The sequence below is a fragment of the Apostichopus japonicus genome, chromosome 9, assembly GCF_037975245.1.
Source record: "Apostichopus japonicus isolate 1M-3 chromosome 9, ASM3797524v1, whole genome shotgun sequence".
Classification (NCBI taxonomy): domain Eukaryota; kingdom Metazoa; phylum Echinodermata; class Holothuroidea; order Aspidochirotida; family Stichopodidae; genus Apostichopus; species Apostichopus japonicus.
Genome location: NC_092569.1, coordinates 775,875 through 793,232, shown reverse-complemented (window position 1 = coordinate 793,232; position 17,358 = coordinate 775,875). Strand labels below are relative to the sequence as shown.

General features: G+C 34.9%; 2 protein-coding genes across 2 annotated transcripts in view; one reads left to right on the top strand and one right to left on the bottom strand.

Annotated features, from left to right (window-relative positions):
• The window catches only part of LOC139974275 (uncharacterized), a 33,122-nt gene extending 20,107 nt beyond the window's left edge, over nt 1-13,015 (bottom strand). The window contains exon 1 of the mRNA XM_071981290.1: nt 12,495-13,015. Within this exon, the coding sequence (XP_071837391.1) occupies nt 12,495-12,510 (16 nt within the window). The 5' untranslated portion in view covers nt 12,511-13,015. The remainder of the gene's footprint in view (nt 1-12,494) is intronic.
• Nucleotides 1-17,358, top strand: part of LOC139974276 (uncharacterized) — a 75,398-nt gene that overhangs the window by 39,517 nt on the left and 18,523 nt on the right. The window lies entirely within an intron of this gene.

Below are 17,358 nucleotides of genomic sequence, written 5' to 3'. Positions count from 1 at the left end.
TATTCCTAGGGCTGATAAAGGATATTCTACTGTATGGCTGATACAGTTTATTCCTAGGGTTGATAAAATAACATTTAATATTCCACACGGTAAGTTGAAAATCCCATCTCAATATCTTGTATATGGTTGATTGAATGGATTCACCTACTTCCGGAATTGGATTGGTCTGTGATGTCATCACGGCAGATTTTTTTGGGAAATTATTTATTTTATTTATATTAATCTGCTTGATGATTGCTCCTCGGAATGTTTGCTTAGCTGTAATTGTATCCTGTTCTTAGAATTTCATCAAAGGTTACCTTTTTTTGGTAGAAATTTGATCTTCACGTTTGGAGAAATTATTTCGATATTAGAAAGAAAACAAACACAATTTCAGCTGAGTTGCCATGATGACCATTATTCATTCAACTGTTGCCAGATGCCTTCAAAATACCACATGCACCAAATTTGAAAAAAAAATCATATCTACGCCAAATAATATGCATTTAAGATATGGTTGGGGTATATTTGACCTAAAATGCAGAAAATACGCCAGCAATTTTCTAATGCAATCAACCTTAGCCACTGAAACATCCCTTTCATGTTTGTAGATATTTAAAGTTGCACATGAACTTAAAAACACACATGTGATTAAAGAGCCGGATGTCTTTTGAAATTTACTGTTTGTCGCTTTCCATATTTCTAACTAATTGGAAATGGAAGAACAAAAATAGTTGCGTAGTATTCGGAAGAAAATGGCTGCATTATCATTTCATATTTCTGATTAATAAATCTGATTAAATAAACAACCGAGCGAACGAGTCTAGTCCGTTCCACATTCTAGCGACAATGTCTTTTTTTTTGTGAAAATTTTATTAATTTCAATTCAGAATCTTATAATTTATGAGACCCAGAAAACATAGACAGTTAAATTATTTTGTGTAATGTAGTTATGTCTTGGTTTTCTATATTATTCCTTATCCAATTCGTATTGCAAGGGAAACTAACAAGAAAACTTTGATGAATTTTGAGACTTATAATAAGACAGAACTTTATCTTTATGTTTTACTTTATTAATAAATTAAGCAAAGCTTTCACCGAAAACGATAAATCTCAGAGTACATTCTGTTTAACTGGGTTACTTTTCTCGGTTCCACGTACGGTATGCACAAGTGCGATTACTACTTGTGTTTGTGTTTATAACATTTGACCTAACCCGGAAGTGCTTATAACAAACGATGTAGAAAAAATAATCAAGATAAGAGTTTATTAATATAATTTCTATAAACTTCACCTCCCAGTAGAAGGAGCAACAAGATTAGATCTCACAAATAGAAATATAGATAATATCTTTTCATAACCGGTCAACAATTCTATCTCTCTGAATATTTTACCTTCTACAGTAATTATTTTATCATTGTTACAAAAGATTACAAAAGATCATTATATTTTTGAGTGAGTTTACTCCAACAAATAAAATATCACTTGGCAATAATACAACTACTTGTTGCTCAAGGTCCAATAACTCTGAGGCGATCAGAAGATTGTTAAAGAGAAAATATTGAAGGTAAAGTAAAAATTGAAAAGTAAGTTAGTATATTCTTCTTCTTCTTTACGTGATTATTATTTTCTCTTGAAAGGATAATTCTGTAACTGTTGACATGTTCGTGAGGCATTTAACCTCCAACAACGAGTCCTCCGAGATGAAACTCAAGATAACTCTTGCCCTCCAGTGAAGAACAAACAACACATGTATACTTGTTAATAACACTCAACACCTGGAGGATTTCCTTTTGAAAGTTCAGCTCCTGTTCAGTTAGCCTTATCGCCATGGTAATCGTCATAAATTTCATATCTAGTGATCTCTCTGAAACTCTCACGTGGCTATTAACGAGTGATTCATATATATATAGACAATATAGCACGTGATTAAAAAAAATAGTTATACAATTAAAATAAAATGCTAATAAACGCAACAACAACACCAAAAACGAAAAAAATATGATATGATTAAACTTGTCAGAGCACATGTACGTGTCACATGCACCTCCATGTCACCTCGCTGCCCCCACCCGACCCCCCCCCACTAACTTCCTATAGTGAATGAATAAATATTCATATCTGTTTTGTACATGTTCAATGGTGGAATAGATATAGCACGTTGAAGCCGAGGGTTGCATTATCCACGCATTTTAAGAGGCCAGGCTTGATAATAATCTTGAGAGATAAGAATGATTACCTTACCATATAACTCGCTATTGACTACGGGATCGATTTAGCATGGATAACATAACCTGACTATTTAATGTAATCTTGTGGTTTAGACATTCATGTCAAACAGTCATAAAATGGCTGCTTTGAATGAATCTGTTGAGTCTTCACGTGTGTAACTAGTTTCGTTGATTGTTATTACTAGTATTTATTATTGTTATCGTTATTATCATCATCATCGTCATCGTCATCGTCGTCGTCGTCGTTATTATTATTATTTCTTCTTATTATTTATTCTTATTATTTTTTTTGGGCAGTTTCGCTTCGTAATCTGGGCTAGTAGTTCTAGTGTAGGTCTAACAAATTGCGTTCACAGTATGGTTATGGATTTAATTCAGAGAGCCCCTAAAGCTTAAAACAATGGACCTCTAATGTAATTTTTATCTGCCCACCAAGTTTAGCAGTTTGAAATAATAATGCAGTCAGCTACTCAGAAAGTGCTTTCATGGAGCTAAACCAGCTTTAATTATTTCCATATATTGCAAAAGGTTAATTTAACTTGCCACTTAAACGTCTCAATGAGAAAAAGTACATTGTGGATGTGACAGTTTCACACTCTAAGTAGTCCAGGTTTAAACTGTGTTGTATTTATTTAATAAATAGCAAGAAAACTTCGTCAGTGGATTCGATGTTGTTACCTAATATATCGAAGGGGGGTGGGGTGGGAGGGTCGAGGGTCCGGGGTACATCATTATACTCTTCTTTCATAGTAGAGGTAGGGATGTAACATCTATATACAACGACGAAATGGCCTACCAGTTAAAATGTGATTTAACCTTGCCAACCCATCCTTCCAACGCTATAGGCTAACGTGAAAGAGTATGGCACGCCAGGGTCGACAAAATGACCGTATAAAAACGTGTTGTCGTAACAGCCAATCAGTGGAAGCGTTTCAAGGTCATGTGATACTCCCACAGTCGACGTGTCGGGAATCATATATGGATACGAGAATGTCGCCAAATTCCGAAACGCACACACGATATCCGACCCTTATTTCACCGAACTGCACGGGTACATTAGTCTTATAGTTGCGGCTGTCAGTTTGAATATGGTCATAGTGTTGTAGGCTTGTAGAGGTAATATCGTGATTCTATTGAGAAGGACAGGCAGAGTGTGCAGAAATTATGAGAATGTTGCCAGATACTTCTGACGAGGACTATTATTGGCCTGACCTATATATAGTTTTGTAACAAAGTACCGTACGAGCGAGCTGTGAAAATAGCTCAACTGATGTTCCTTAAGTTTCGTAAATATTTGTCAATTACCAGTGTACCTTGTTTCCACTGCACGTTGAATGATTTAAGAAAGCGTTCTCGCATTTTCTTGAATGCATTATCGAAAATTCTCTCATCACAGATATTTCTAAATTTCTAGAACTACTAATTAGTTAAATATTAAAAAATTGTGCTTACATTTGAAGAAGTGAGAAGAGGGTTTTCTACATTTTACAAGGTTAGATCATTCGTTTGGGTTTTGTCTTCTTTCGTTTAACTAAATGAAGAACATGTAGAAGGCAACTATCATTTGAAAGTGTTTACATTTGGTCTTGAAATTTATTTTTCACCGGAGTGCGGTTACTTACTATATAGTTAAACATAGTGAGTGTATTACCTACAAAGCATAGCGAGACATACTAAAACTTATCTATTAAGAGAGTATGTTGTTGATATTCCGTTCAAGAGTGTACGGATTATTTTGTTTTATTGTTTGCAATTTTATGAATTATTACATACATTGATAAAAATATGACTGAACTACATAAGACTTGAAGCCTTAGACTGACGAACTAAACGCAACAGGAATTGACTTGACCGTCGCAATGTGGAAAGTTGTGTATATTCGGGCAGTGTTCGGGTGCCTACGACCACACTGGTCCAGGTTTAACCACTTGCTATATCCCGACGGTCAGCTTCAGGAAAATAAAAACTAAATTTGTAGCATTTACCCGACTGACTGTCGTCGGAGAGCGGTTGTTAATTTCTATAGCTGTCCAGTGTTAACAAATGCAGCCAATCACGGGAAAGTAAATTAACATTTGACATAAACGAGCAACTCGTTCTGTGTACGGGGTTTAGTCATGATGATCAAGGGTCGTCAAGACTATCGAAAGGTAGGCCGCGACGGTCGCATTGAACCTATAAAGTCTCGTTCAGTTGACAAAGTTGAGACCATGTTTAAAACAACCTTCTAGCTAATTTCATTTTACTCATCGAGGCTTAATGGACGAATCTATGCAATTTAGACACATTTGTCCCCGAGAGAATAATGTCATTGTGATATACCTATCACCCAAGGCATGTAAAACCATATAAATGAACTTAAAATATATCCGCTACTTTAAACTGAAATCTGAACAACAAGCTTATAAATTGCTGTATAAAAAAGGTAATGAAATGATAATATGAAGACTAAAATGCTGCCACCATTTGCGGATGGAATTGAAATATGAACATAGAGGCTTTTGTACATAGAAACATTTCTAAGTCACAACAAAAATGATATATTTAAAAAAAAAAAAAATAAGAGTTTGGCGCTTGAGTGTACACTTCAGCGTCAAAACACGTGGTGCCATTAACACAACTAGTTTCGATTACATCAATTTATTATACAGAAAGAATTGTTTGTTTTTGAATTCCCAAAAACACCCACCCACACATACACTAGACTCACACACAGACGCACCCACGTTCGTTCGCTCCATCAAGGTCTTTCACAACAAACAACAAATTCTATCCAGTTTTCAAACTACACAGTATGACACTGCATTGAATTTCTGAGTCTAAAATCTTTTCTGTATTATATTAAGCGGTTAATAGCTGAAATTATCATAAAAGGTAATTATTTCTTATTATCAGATTGATCTCTGAAATGGATGTTTCATATAAACAAGATATGGTTAGGTCAGAAGGACGTTTCACCCCTTAGAGGAAATCCATCTTCAAAAGACGGATTCCGTCACTCGACACCTTCACGAATAGAATCAAACATCTCAAAGGACTGACATAAAATTGCTCAGATTCATGTCAAACCGCACGCGACTTGTAAAGTGTGACGAATTGTCTGTCGTTAAAGGGGCAAACAAAATGAAAAAAACACCACATATGTCAGTAGAGAATTAACAGACGTAACGGCCCTTTGAGACTATGGAACGCCAAACAGTTCAACAGATTTTGATAAGTTCACTCACATCACAGGCTTCTGTGTTATGTTTATATCATGAACTTATTAAAATAACATCATCCTGGTATGTTTGTACATCAGCATCGTATGCTTTTACATCAACAATGTATATATTTATATCATGATTGTATATTTGTACATCATATTTGTATATTGCTGTTCATTTTTATGTGTTTAATATGAGACATGTTATATAATATGCCCAGCCGATGTATAAACATCGTTATCATTACATTTGGACCACTCAGTGTCAACTTAATAGGATAGTGAGCTGATATTCTATTTTCTTGAATATAATCTCACGCCCCCTCCCCTCACCTCCCCCAACTCCAACCTTGTCCAACTCGGTCCCCTTATGTTCAACTTCATATTTCCTGTTATATGTTTAACTTTGAAAGAATTAATACACGCCTACGGTTATAGCTATGTGTCTCTTAGTTTCAACGAAGATTATTTTGAAGGTTTCTTCCCATTTAATATTTATCATTTGAAAGTCACCTTTAATAGTTACCACTTTTTAAATAGTTCGAAAGGTTAAAAGCTATAGACTGCAGAATCATTAAAATGTTCGCGTCAATTTGAACTACCATGCTTGAATTATTACCAGCATTTAAAATGTCTTTTCCATGTCTACGGAAACCTATAAATGTCACCCAACAATCTCCGAGCCATTTGATGTGTTGCTTTTCGAAATTCCTTCATTCTATGAATATCTTACATGTATATAAGGATCATATTACTGTCGGTACATTAGGAGAATAAATTATGACATGTATATAAGGAGATCAGGCATGAAGGTGGGATGGGGGGGGGGTGGGTTGGGGGCAGTAATTTCCTAGATAAAAAGTCGACAGTTAACTCATTTGCTGCTATTTACATCCAGGGCTGCTACTGTTAAGATGAAACAGACCTAGTCATGATCATAGTATATGGGAAGCGGCTTCATTCGACTCTCGTCAAAACACTGCTTCGCGGGTCATTCCGAGCTATACTGCGCTCAGATGTCCCATGAATCAAATATCGATAAAGGTGTATATTTCCAATACCTACATATACATGTAAGTAATGAATTTGAAGACATTCTCCCAGTGTGATATAGCGGAGATAGTCTTGCTTCGACCTCTGTTTTCAGAATATGTTAATTTACACATAACACTGCAGAGTGACCATTGGCCTTGGTAACATAGGAATGACGTTACATGTGTCTTGAGGGCTACTCTGTAACAGTTTTATATGCGGTTACATGGTTTGCACAATCAGCAAAGAGCATACATTTTACTTTGTGTTACCTTGATGTTGCGGAAGCTGTTTTCTTTCCATAGAGTTTTAAAAGAGTATTAAAACGGAAAACATATTTTGGCCATAGTCATAGCAATTTGTAAGTTATTGGTAACCCTGCTCTTTTATGAAATGAGCCCAAAGTCCCAATAAAACTATTGCAAGCAAATATGGGTCTTAAAATACACTTGTTTTTTTTTAAACTTTGAAAGGATTTGATTGGTGTTGTATTTATTACCGGTTTGCGATAAAGCACATGCAATACTTTCAATGTATATAGGTGAGGTAACCGCCTATGTGGCGTCAATTCGGGTCTCTTATCTAAGTTTATTGCGTGAATACTTAAGAATTGTATTACGTGATATGTAGAATATTGCTCTGAACAATCAATTTGATATAATAAGTTGCAAGGAAAACAATTTTCGAGACCATTTTACGCTGATTAAAGCAATTAGGCAATATCTTAATGTTAAAACCAATTATGGGTGTCATCAACATCAAATTAATGAGTTTGGACAAGTTTTTTGGTATTGTTTTAAAATATCACAAATTTCATTATGTTCTCAAGGCGACACGTTATCTAGTTTAACATCATTCAATTACTATGGCAACAGCTGATTTTTCTTCACATAAATGACAAATATAGACTTGTGCAATTTGAATGATTAGTTTGGGAGATGATGCTACAACGTTTGCAGAGAGAAGATTTAATTCATTAGCTATAATGTCGTAATTTATTTTATTTTAATTTTTACAAATTACAACTTTTCTTATTAAAATTTTGACGCTGTAGGAACTTCATACTTTGCCAAAAACTGTATTAAAATCTCAATCTCTTCAACATTAAAGTATCAGAATTGAGACAAATACTGCTTTTTTTCTTCTTTTTTTTTTTGTCGTTGTTGTACTTTCTCATACGGTAAGTAACAGATAAACGAAAACTTATCGATGCTGCCGGAAAATATTATGTTAACGCTTTCGTATTTCGCCGCCGGAACTAGCGTCGACCATATCGTGTGCTTGATCGCTATATAACTATATTGTGGCATTAAATGAAGTTGGCCCAGCATAAATTGTACGCACTTCGGTGTGAAGATTACAACCCTTAGGTTTATAGTCTGACCTCGTTAACTTGCGATATGCGTTTTCCAATTGCCAGGTCTCCACCACTTTTGCAATGTTGTTGGTAATACTCTAACACTGCCATGTTCTGTACAGTAAACTTGTCATATTTATACATTATACCTTGTTTAAATTTAGATGGATTGATGGAAGGAAAGAAACAAAGAATTTCAAGTTGTTGTTGTTGTTATTGATGTTTACGTCTTTTAAGCAACCGTGATCACGTTATTGAGTATGGAGGAGTAGATTGGTTGATTGTTTGGGTTCTTCTGCCAAACTCTCCCTTTTCAATGGTTGCAAATGTTTGGCTTTGATTGAATGCATTCTCGATGGTTACTGGTCTATCGTTGAATTGTGACATACAGACACAACACAACACAGAGAGAAAGACAATACCACTTACCATACGGGCTGTCCATTACTGTGCCTAGCTATAACACAATAGGCGATTATAACCAACGAATGCTAGTATCTAAAAGCCAATGACATCATATTAACCAAATGTGTTTTTTGGTTTTTTTTTCTTGCGACAATCCTGTTTGTGTAATTGGGAAGATATAGTGATAACATACATTCGAAAAAAACGTTCACTTTGACAAATTAAATTCAAGTTTTGTACATGCGGTTCGTTCGTTAATGCACCTGCACTGAATCCGTGCGTGTGCAGCTGTGTAAGTATAAATGCAGGTTCTAACGTAGGTACTATGTATTAAACAAGAAATAAAAAAAAAAAACATTAACACGAGAGATTGCCAACTTATTTATAGTTTGAATTATTGGTTATATTAACATGCCGGATATTGTTGCTTCATGGTGGGCCACAACACAAATATATACACAATAGTTGATCTATTATGCCATATGCTATGTGTGGTACAAGCAATAAAAATAAAACCAAATTTGTGTTAAATTTGAACTCAAAAAATAAATACAGAAAGGTCAACCAATTCATTTGTCAAAACGTTATAAATTGGTCAAATATTCAGCATTTTGGAGGGAAAAGTTACTTACCCGAATCTGGTTGGATACATACATACCTAATGTTCGGTAAAATATTTAACCAAATTGTCCTAGAGTGCAAATATATACATAATAGTTTACCTATTATAGTCTATATGTCACTGTGTAGTTACTAAAAGAGTATTTGGTAATTAAATGTAGTGTCGAGCAAATTAAGGTATTTAATATTGAATGTTTTTGATTAAATTTATTTTCGTTTGTTTTTTTCCTTCTAACTTTTGAAAACGATAAATGATGAAAATATTTACATGTTTTGATGATATTGTTCAGTGGTATGAGTTTGAAAACAAAACACAATAGTTTCACATAATCTCTAAGGGTTTTCTTGAGACAAATATTGCGAGTTAATTAACATTCAATCGATCTCTTGAGATAATTACTCAAGGCTAACTTAATCACGGCGTTTAATTTTGTCTATTTATATACTGAAATTTTCAAGACACTTTCTTCATTTCTACACTATCGTCAAATATACTTCTTTCATCCTGAATATATATATATATATTTTAAGCAAATAATAAGTCTTTTCACTTCTCACAGACAAACAAAGAAGTCTGTTGTGTCAGCTAAGAGCAATGAATGATGCAATAGTAACAACATACATATACACACACAAACAATTTCAGCATTAATCAACGGTTCCGAAATTAATTTGATGTTAGTAAACAACAGAATTTTGAGGTGATGATATATCATGATTAGACCTTTGTCGAGTTGTTGGTTTATTATTATTTTATTTTCGACATTTTGAGTGGGAACTTTGAATGAGTTCGCAGTAATTATAAGCATTCATCTTCAATTCAGAATTGACCTTGTCTGTTTGTGGTCTGAATAGAAATAACACGCACGCACTATACGTCTATGCATATGGTGGTGTGTAGGCTACTTTGACAGAAAGGGTTAATAACAGAGTCCATGGAACTTTCAAGTTCATCGCTACTGACTGTGGTAATGAAATAAAGTATGTTTATTCATTTATCTTCGTGTGTCGGGTTTACGAATATACAGGTATGGCAAAGTGAAATATAAAAATGTAAGAAGTAGTAATTATTCAAAATAATTTAATAAGAGAACTTTATCATTTTCAAATAGACAGTTTGGATTTCGAAATTTTATTTCACTTATCATCTGGTCCATTCAAGGTATATAGCATAGAACAATGGTCTGTATATTAAAACTATATATAAATAAACTTTTGGTTTTCCTATACGGTCGCACATATTGAGATGCTAAAATTTTGGGCCGATCTGATGACATTTAAACGAAGGATCCGTATATACTCGATCAGTGCCATTTTGTGGGTCTACTATTTTTAACCTGCAGTATTGAAATTGTTTTGCAGGCCGAATGAGGCCAGCGCTCGATATACGGAGAATCTATAATGTAGGGTATCACCTCATAGCGAAAAAAAGAGGACCCAAAAAGGGCAGAAGAGCATTACAAATCCAGTCAACTGATTTAAAACGAACATTTGATGTCTAAGACCTGAATCACACTCCGTAGATATACAGCCTTCAATTACCCCTACATGCGTAGTATTGCGTACCACAGAGTGTTATATTTCTATCCTTTCGGAGAACTACGGAAGTATTCATTCATTTTGTTTGGATTCGTATAAACATATAACTAACACAAAGAACACTCCGGCTAGATTAGTATCCTTAATAAATTTTACAATATACGTTCACAGATTATCGATATAAAAGCAATGGTTAAACATATGGAGTACTCTGAAGTTATTATCATTTAGTTTTGACTAAAATGCAATAACATTCTCTGACGTCATTCATTTTGTTAGCATATGATAAATAGAGTGACACTGTCTCTATTCAGGACTGACTTATAGTGAGATGACGCAGTCGGTTATCACTGAGTTCTTAGAATTAACGATCATCATAGTGGAATTGTTGATGATAAAGGGAAGCATTAGTAGATTTAGCTTGCTTTAAACCATGGATCCTTACAGCTGTGATAACGTAACACACTGTCAGTACTGTGGACTTGTAGTCGACGAGTACAACAGTGTTAGTACGCGTACAGGCCTCTTATAGCTCGAGTACAAGTACGCAACCTGGACTATTATCTATAATATTTCCGAAATGTCCAAATGCGAGTCTGTTTTAAGTGTTACGTGTATATGGCTAACGAGTGCAGGCCTCTTAGCTCGAGTACAAGTACGTAACCCGGACTATTATCTAAATAATTTCCGAAATGTCCAAATGCGAGTACATTTCCAATTGTCACGTGTATATGGCTAACGAGTGCAGGCCTCAAAGCTCGAGTACAAGTACCTAACCTGGACTATTGTCTTTATTATTTCCGAAATGTCCGAATGCGAGTACACTTCCAATTGTTACGTGTATATGAGTACAAGGTTCTAAGCTCGTGTACAACTACGTCATCTTGCATTATTATCTAGGCATAAATATATATATATATATTCTACATTTCCAAAATGCCAGAACGCGAGTATAAATGTAAAGTTAACGATACTAGAATTGGAGTACATGCACAGACTCACTACTACAATTCTGCTGCAGTCTAAAGGCTACTTTCATATTGAACCAACTTTTATAACTGTAATCCAAAACTTATATGAGCCGCAATTTGATATCACAGTAATATTTGAAGGCAAAGTTTTTTTCTTCATTTCATCTTCACCAGGGAACAGAAACATACACGTTTTGTTTCATCTTCGTATTTTCTGTCATGTCCTGAACAATGCCATGATGTACAAAACATAATCTGAACCATTAGGTACCGATGAAATTCATACGATCATAAGAATTTTAGTGAAATTCATATTTCTTCAGAACAAAAATAGTAGTTCAAAGCTAGGACTGGTAGTTATTTAGTAAAATGTATATCGTACGGTTTGATAATGATAAAGTGAGCTAGAAAGTAAGAGCTGAATACATGATTTTACTGAAAAATGTTGGGAGAGTTGTTACTATCTTTTCTTGACTATTAATCAATTAAGTCAATTAAGTTACCAAATGTTGCTTAATAATGTTTCAAAATTGTCTCCGCACAATAGTGAGAACACAAATATTATAAGTATAGTTAAATAGTCACTGGAAAGTGAAAATATGGTCGTTGCATGTTAGACGCTCGGAGACAAAATGTGTGCATCTGTGAGTGGGTGAGGGGAGGAGGAAGGGTGGGGTGGGGGAAGGGTTGGGGAAGGGGAGGGGTAGGGGAAGGGGAAGGGGAAGGGGAAGGGGAGGTGAAGGGGACGGGGAGAGGACAAAGGTTGAAGACTGATAGGCAAACGATTACCTGGAAATCATTCCTTCAAAATGAAATCATTTAAGATTTGTTTACATTTAATTCTTGAATGTAGTCAATTTACATACCACGAAGTCTTACTTTTAGTACTTTCTGTATGAACAATACAAATTTGATAATTATTGTCATCGTTAACTTTTAATTGATTTTATAGTTATCTATAGAGACTACTAAGATATGTATTCTTCCCTATTGTCCACAAGAAACATCTAAACCCACCACTATATGTCTTTAATATAAAGTCTGTTGAATAATTTGTATATCTGTGTAAACCTATATGGCATAAACTTTACTTCACACGATTTCTGAAAAATTTTTTTTTTTTACAATTCTATGAATCGTTTTATTGTATTTACCTGACGTGTTTTCCATGGTGTCGATCTAATCCTTTCGACTCCTGGTAAGTTGGTAATAATTATCTCACAGTGACTTCATAATGACAAGTCCCGTCAGTCCTTCAGACAGAAAAATCTTCGTCAATGCACCCTTTTTTTTAAATAAACCTCCAGGGATTTCCTTGGGACGCGAAATGGCAATACTGACGCTTCGAAATCAATAACTTCAAAACGAACTTAATTACGTAACAGCATTACAAGACCGATGAACAATTCGATCTAGCTTTATTTATTTTCTGTTTTACCACTGGTAAATAGAATTCATTCTTTTTTAAGATTTTAGTCAGATAACCAAGATCACATTTGTTAGCTCCCTTCCGTATATACTTCTAAAGACTTATTGGCTTCGGAGACATCTCGAAATGATTTTTCTAGCCACGCGCGTTCAACATTTTTCCTCATGTCAGACTCTCGCGTCAAAATTCTTAGATGTAATAACTATGTTTATTTTCTAACCATACATGTCAGGTATAATCAAAACTCACAATGCTGCCTCGTATTTTGACACCGCTCCCTACTAAAATGAAATGAGGCTTTCTATTGGTCGATATGAAATAAATAGGCGGAGCTACGTTAGACGTGTTGGTATTGTGTAAACGACCATCCATAAAAATGCGACGCGCGTGTTTAAAGTGACGAGAGAGTGTCACGTTTGATTGATAATTCTGTTATCTGTGATCAGGACAAACAATTGCCGCCAATAAATCGTAGAAATATTTCAAAGAGAACCCTAAATTCGTGTTTTCTTTTTGGCTTTTCACTTATTTATTTGTGCGTAACCAGTGACAGACATAGCTAACAGTGTAAATTGCAATATTTTGCAAGTCCATTTTTCTCATTCTCGTTTACTGTACCCACTAAAAATAATAATTCAACTTCATCTGACTGTCTTGTTATAGTGTTAATTAAAACTCTTATATTTTATGAGACTTGAATATACAATTTCTTTTTTATTACCAGTTCAGTTCTTTGTGTACATTTTTAAAGGTTATGGACCAGGCTTCAGCTTGCCATTTAAAGATAACAGCAAATCATCTGATTTGGAATACTTAGAAAAATGTCACAAATTTACGTTTCATTATGAAGAAAAAAAAAACTGTTTCATCTGGAATATGTATATTCAATTGACTATTGGACACTCTTCCCTGGCGAATTTTTATTTTAATAAATTAGCTATATAAATTAGCTATCAAACCTATATTTAGGCATTCTTTTTTGAGACTATCACACCCACTATGTTTTCAGACAAATATGAAGAAAATGTCCAATAATGCAAGAATTGTTCGTCCGCCCACAGGGTAACACCTAATAGCTTAAAAAGAATGGATTTCCAAACCAACTGAAACTCCAATGTGCCTGACGAAACATTATATTTAAACCATGTTTTTATTGACTATCAAATATTTGAATGGTATTTCTTAAGCTTTTCGTCACATATTACAAATCAAATAATTTCAGACAGGTTAAAGAATGGAATAATATAATTTTAAATTTTGATTAGAAAACTTCGAACTTAACAAATGAAAGCGATTATTATTAATTTTTGATATGATAATTCCATGTCTAAACTTTGCGATTTCTTCCTTTCTTTTTTAAGTTAATATTTCTTTAAACAATTTAATGAAATTCTAAGAACAGAGAACAGCTCGGCAAAACATTTTAAGTGCATCACTTTTTCACGGATAAATCCAACTAAAAGACTCTAAAAGGAAAATAAAGGTTTTAAAGAACATATACCATTACTATGAGAAGCCACCTAATGTGGTCCACTTTCAGGAGTAAATACGTAAACAAGCTTTAGCCAATCAAAATAGGTTACATTCATTACATCAACTTTATTTGGACGTTAGGCACAATATACTGTTATAGAAATGTCAAATAAACAGCGTGGAATAATTTGATCTCTTCAAGCTATACGTGTTACCTTGTCTTTCATGGGAATATCCATTTAAGCTCTCCATTTAATGTTTATAATGCGATTACTATTGTCTTAAACTTGTAAAAACATTACTATGTGTTCTTATTTTGTACACGCATTATTATGCTTTTAGCATCGCGAAGTTACCGCATACCACTCTATACTACGATTCTGCTATGTAGTTGATTGCAACGCGTGTGCGTTCATATGAATCGCTGAGTCCGTCGATTCGAATTTGTTTGTTTCTTGTAGAGTACAGACAATGGAATATTGTTTGTACATATCGGCCTGTTACATCACCTACATTTTTACAACTACAACGTTAACGAATGAAATCTTGGATACCTTGGAAAGTTCACTCAAACACTATTTGTAAGTGTTCTGTAAGCTACCGATAAAGAACCACACATCATTCAACAAGAAATGCCATTGTCATGACCTTGGTTGCGGAAATGGACGACTTTTAGCATTTTGTCGATATAAGTTTCTCCTAATTTAGCTTGTGAAAAATAGCTCTAAGACACGTTTTATTCCTAACGAACGTCTTAATTGACAAAGTCGGGTTTTATTGTAAAGAACCAAATATTGGTTAAAGAGCATTCCCCTCCTTATGCCCCTTCCCCAAATAAACCAAATTTGGCACTGCCTGCTTTTGTTGATAAACACAACCAAACGCCTGTAATTGAGGGCCCCTCGAGAAAGGAGACAACAGGACCGAAGTTTGGTTAAAGGAAACATAACAACTTGTAAATTCTATTTCAATTGTCCTACATGGCAAGTCTAACAATTTAGACTTAGCAAGTAAACTTGACTGTATAAGACAAGTTCTAGCGACAGCATCGCAGAGAAAGCATCGTGTTTTTGTCAGTATTTATTTTCCTTCGAATAACGTTGTAATGAATCTAGAAGAGCAATGATTGATAAATCGGCTAGAATCGGCTAGAACGATACCTTGATTTACGCCGTGATGAATAACTTTGTTTTCTCAGTATTTTAAATGTTAGGTGAGTTATATGAGTCCCGTTTCGAATGACGTTGTAATGAATCTAGCAGAACAACTATTGATAAATCTTCTAGAATCTGCTAGTTTGAACAGTTGATTTACTGCTTACTAGTCAAGCTATACGGTACTGTCTCTTCGCCGTATTTGGATATATTTAAAACAGCCCCGTTTCGTCTTTATGTATTTACTCCATACTACAAATGTTCCGTACACGCAAAAGCAAGTCATTTTCTCTGCATTCGACAAAAAGTTTCAATTAGCTCCCACCTAACCGCCACAGAAAACATTTTGAAAGCTTTTCCAGACCGTTAAAAGTCACTGCAATTAACTTTGATTTAAATTGGAGAATGGATCCTTTAAACATCCGAGGCACATCAATCAAAGCGGCTGGACTAATTAGTCTAACATACAGACCGTTAAGTTAGCTATGCTATGATCGATCCATCGAAGGCGCTAGATTCATGACTCCTGGTCTATGGTTCCATGATAGCCTATATACATAGTAAGGAGAGGTCAGCTCTATATTAGGCCTATAGCCTCTAAACGTCTGGTACGCAGTGTACGCTTGAAAACGTCAGGGTCTTAATTTTAAAACAGCGAACTAAGCATATTCAAACTTATAAATGCTGCTTGTACTTGGTTAAATTTCATACAAACAGCATAGCTTATTTAAATGGCTCTCTCTAAACACAAATGTGAGATTCTGTTTACTCCGGTTATGTTAGTTTGTTACCGGGCAGTGTGTACATCTTGCCGTATTTCTAAACTGGCGCCAAAATGACGAAATAGAATATTTTGGTCATGTACCGTGGGACTTAATCCAACACCTTCGACCCTTCTCTGTTTAACAGTGATAGTCTGTAAACATCTTTCATACATATATGTAGCATGGTATCTCACCTACATTGTCAGTGTTGATAGAACGTGCCTTAACCCTGATTATTCACCGTATAATATCAAACTGAACCTAAACGTGTTTGACACATATAGAAATAATTGCTAACTCGTATACACTACAATAAATTACACGGAAGGCAACCATCTTTAACTATGCGGTAAAAAGTTACATGAAGAATTAAGTTTGAGACCAGAAGTTAGTTAGCTATGCCTTTGAGTATATTTTAACATTATGCTGATCAGATCCAGGGACGTAGCCAGGGGGGCAGGGGGAGCGACCGCTCCCCCCCCCCTTTCAGTGTCGATTTTTTTTTTTAAAGCTGTCGTTTTTTAGCATGGTACTTTGTCAGTGTTCTTTTGATCTTGAATACTCGCAAGCTCCGTTAACTCGATTATAATCGTAATAACATTCAGGCCTACTGATTCAGCACTTACTTAGTTTGGCAGATGCAATTAGCTAAATTTAGCCTATAGCCTATTACAAGTCTACAGTTGGCCACTGCGTAATATAATACATATTGCCTACCATAACCGCACTCTATGGAATGTCACGAACCGTATGCACAACAACGTCGACAACGTTCGTTCTCATCCTTTCTATGATTCGTCCTAAGTTGTTGCACGAACAGCATGTTATGAAGCTAGCTAGCAATCGTACGTGATACGCACTTCCTATAATAATTATTACACTGCTAATACACTGCGATAACGATATTTGTTTTAGGCCACTGCATATCTGGCTATATTACAAAATATGAAAGTTTATATTGTCCATCAGTTAAGTTCGTCAAATGTATTAAAGTCCAGACATTGGACAATAAACAAGAATCATCCTACTGGAAAAATTGTAAAAGAGCACTATGTTTGTCTTTCTGATATATTATGCAAAAGAACATGTAAAAGAATTCAAACAGGATACAAAATCTGCTGATTATGATATCATATCATCAGGGGCGTAGCCAGTATGTAGCACTGTAGGCCAGGGCCTACATTTGTTTTGGCCAAGT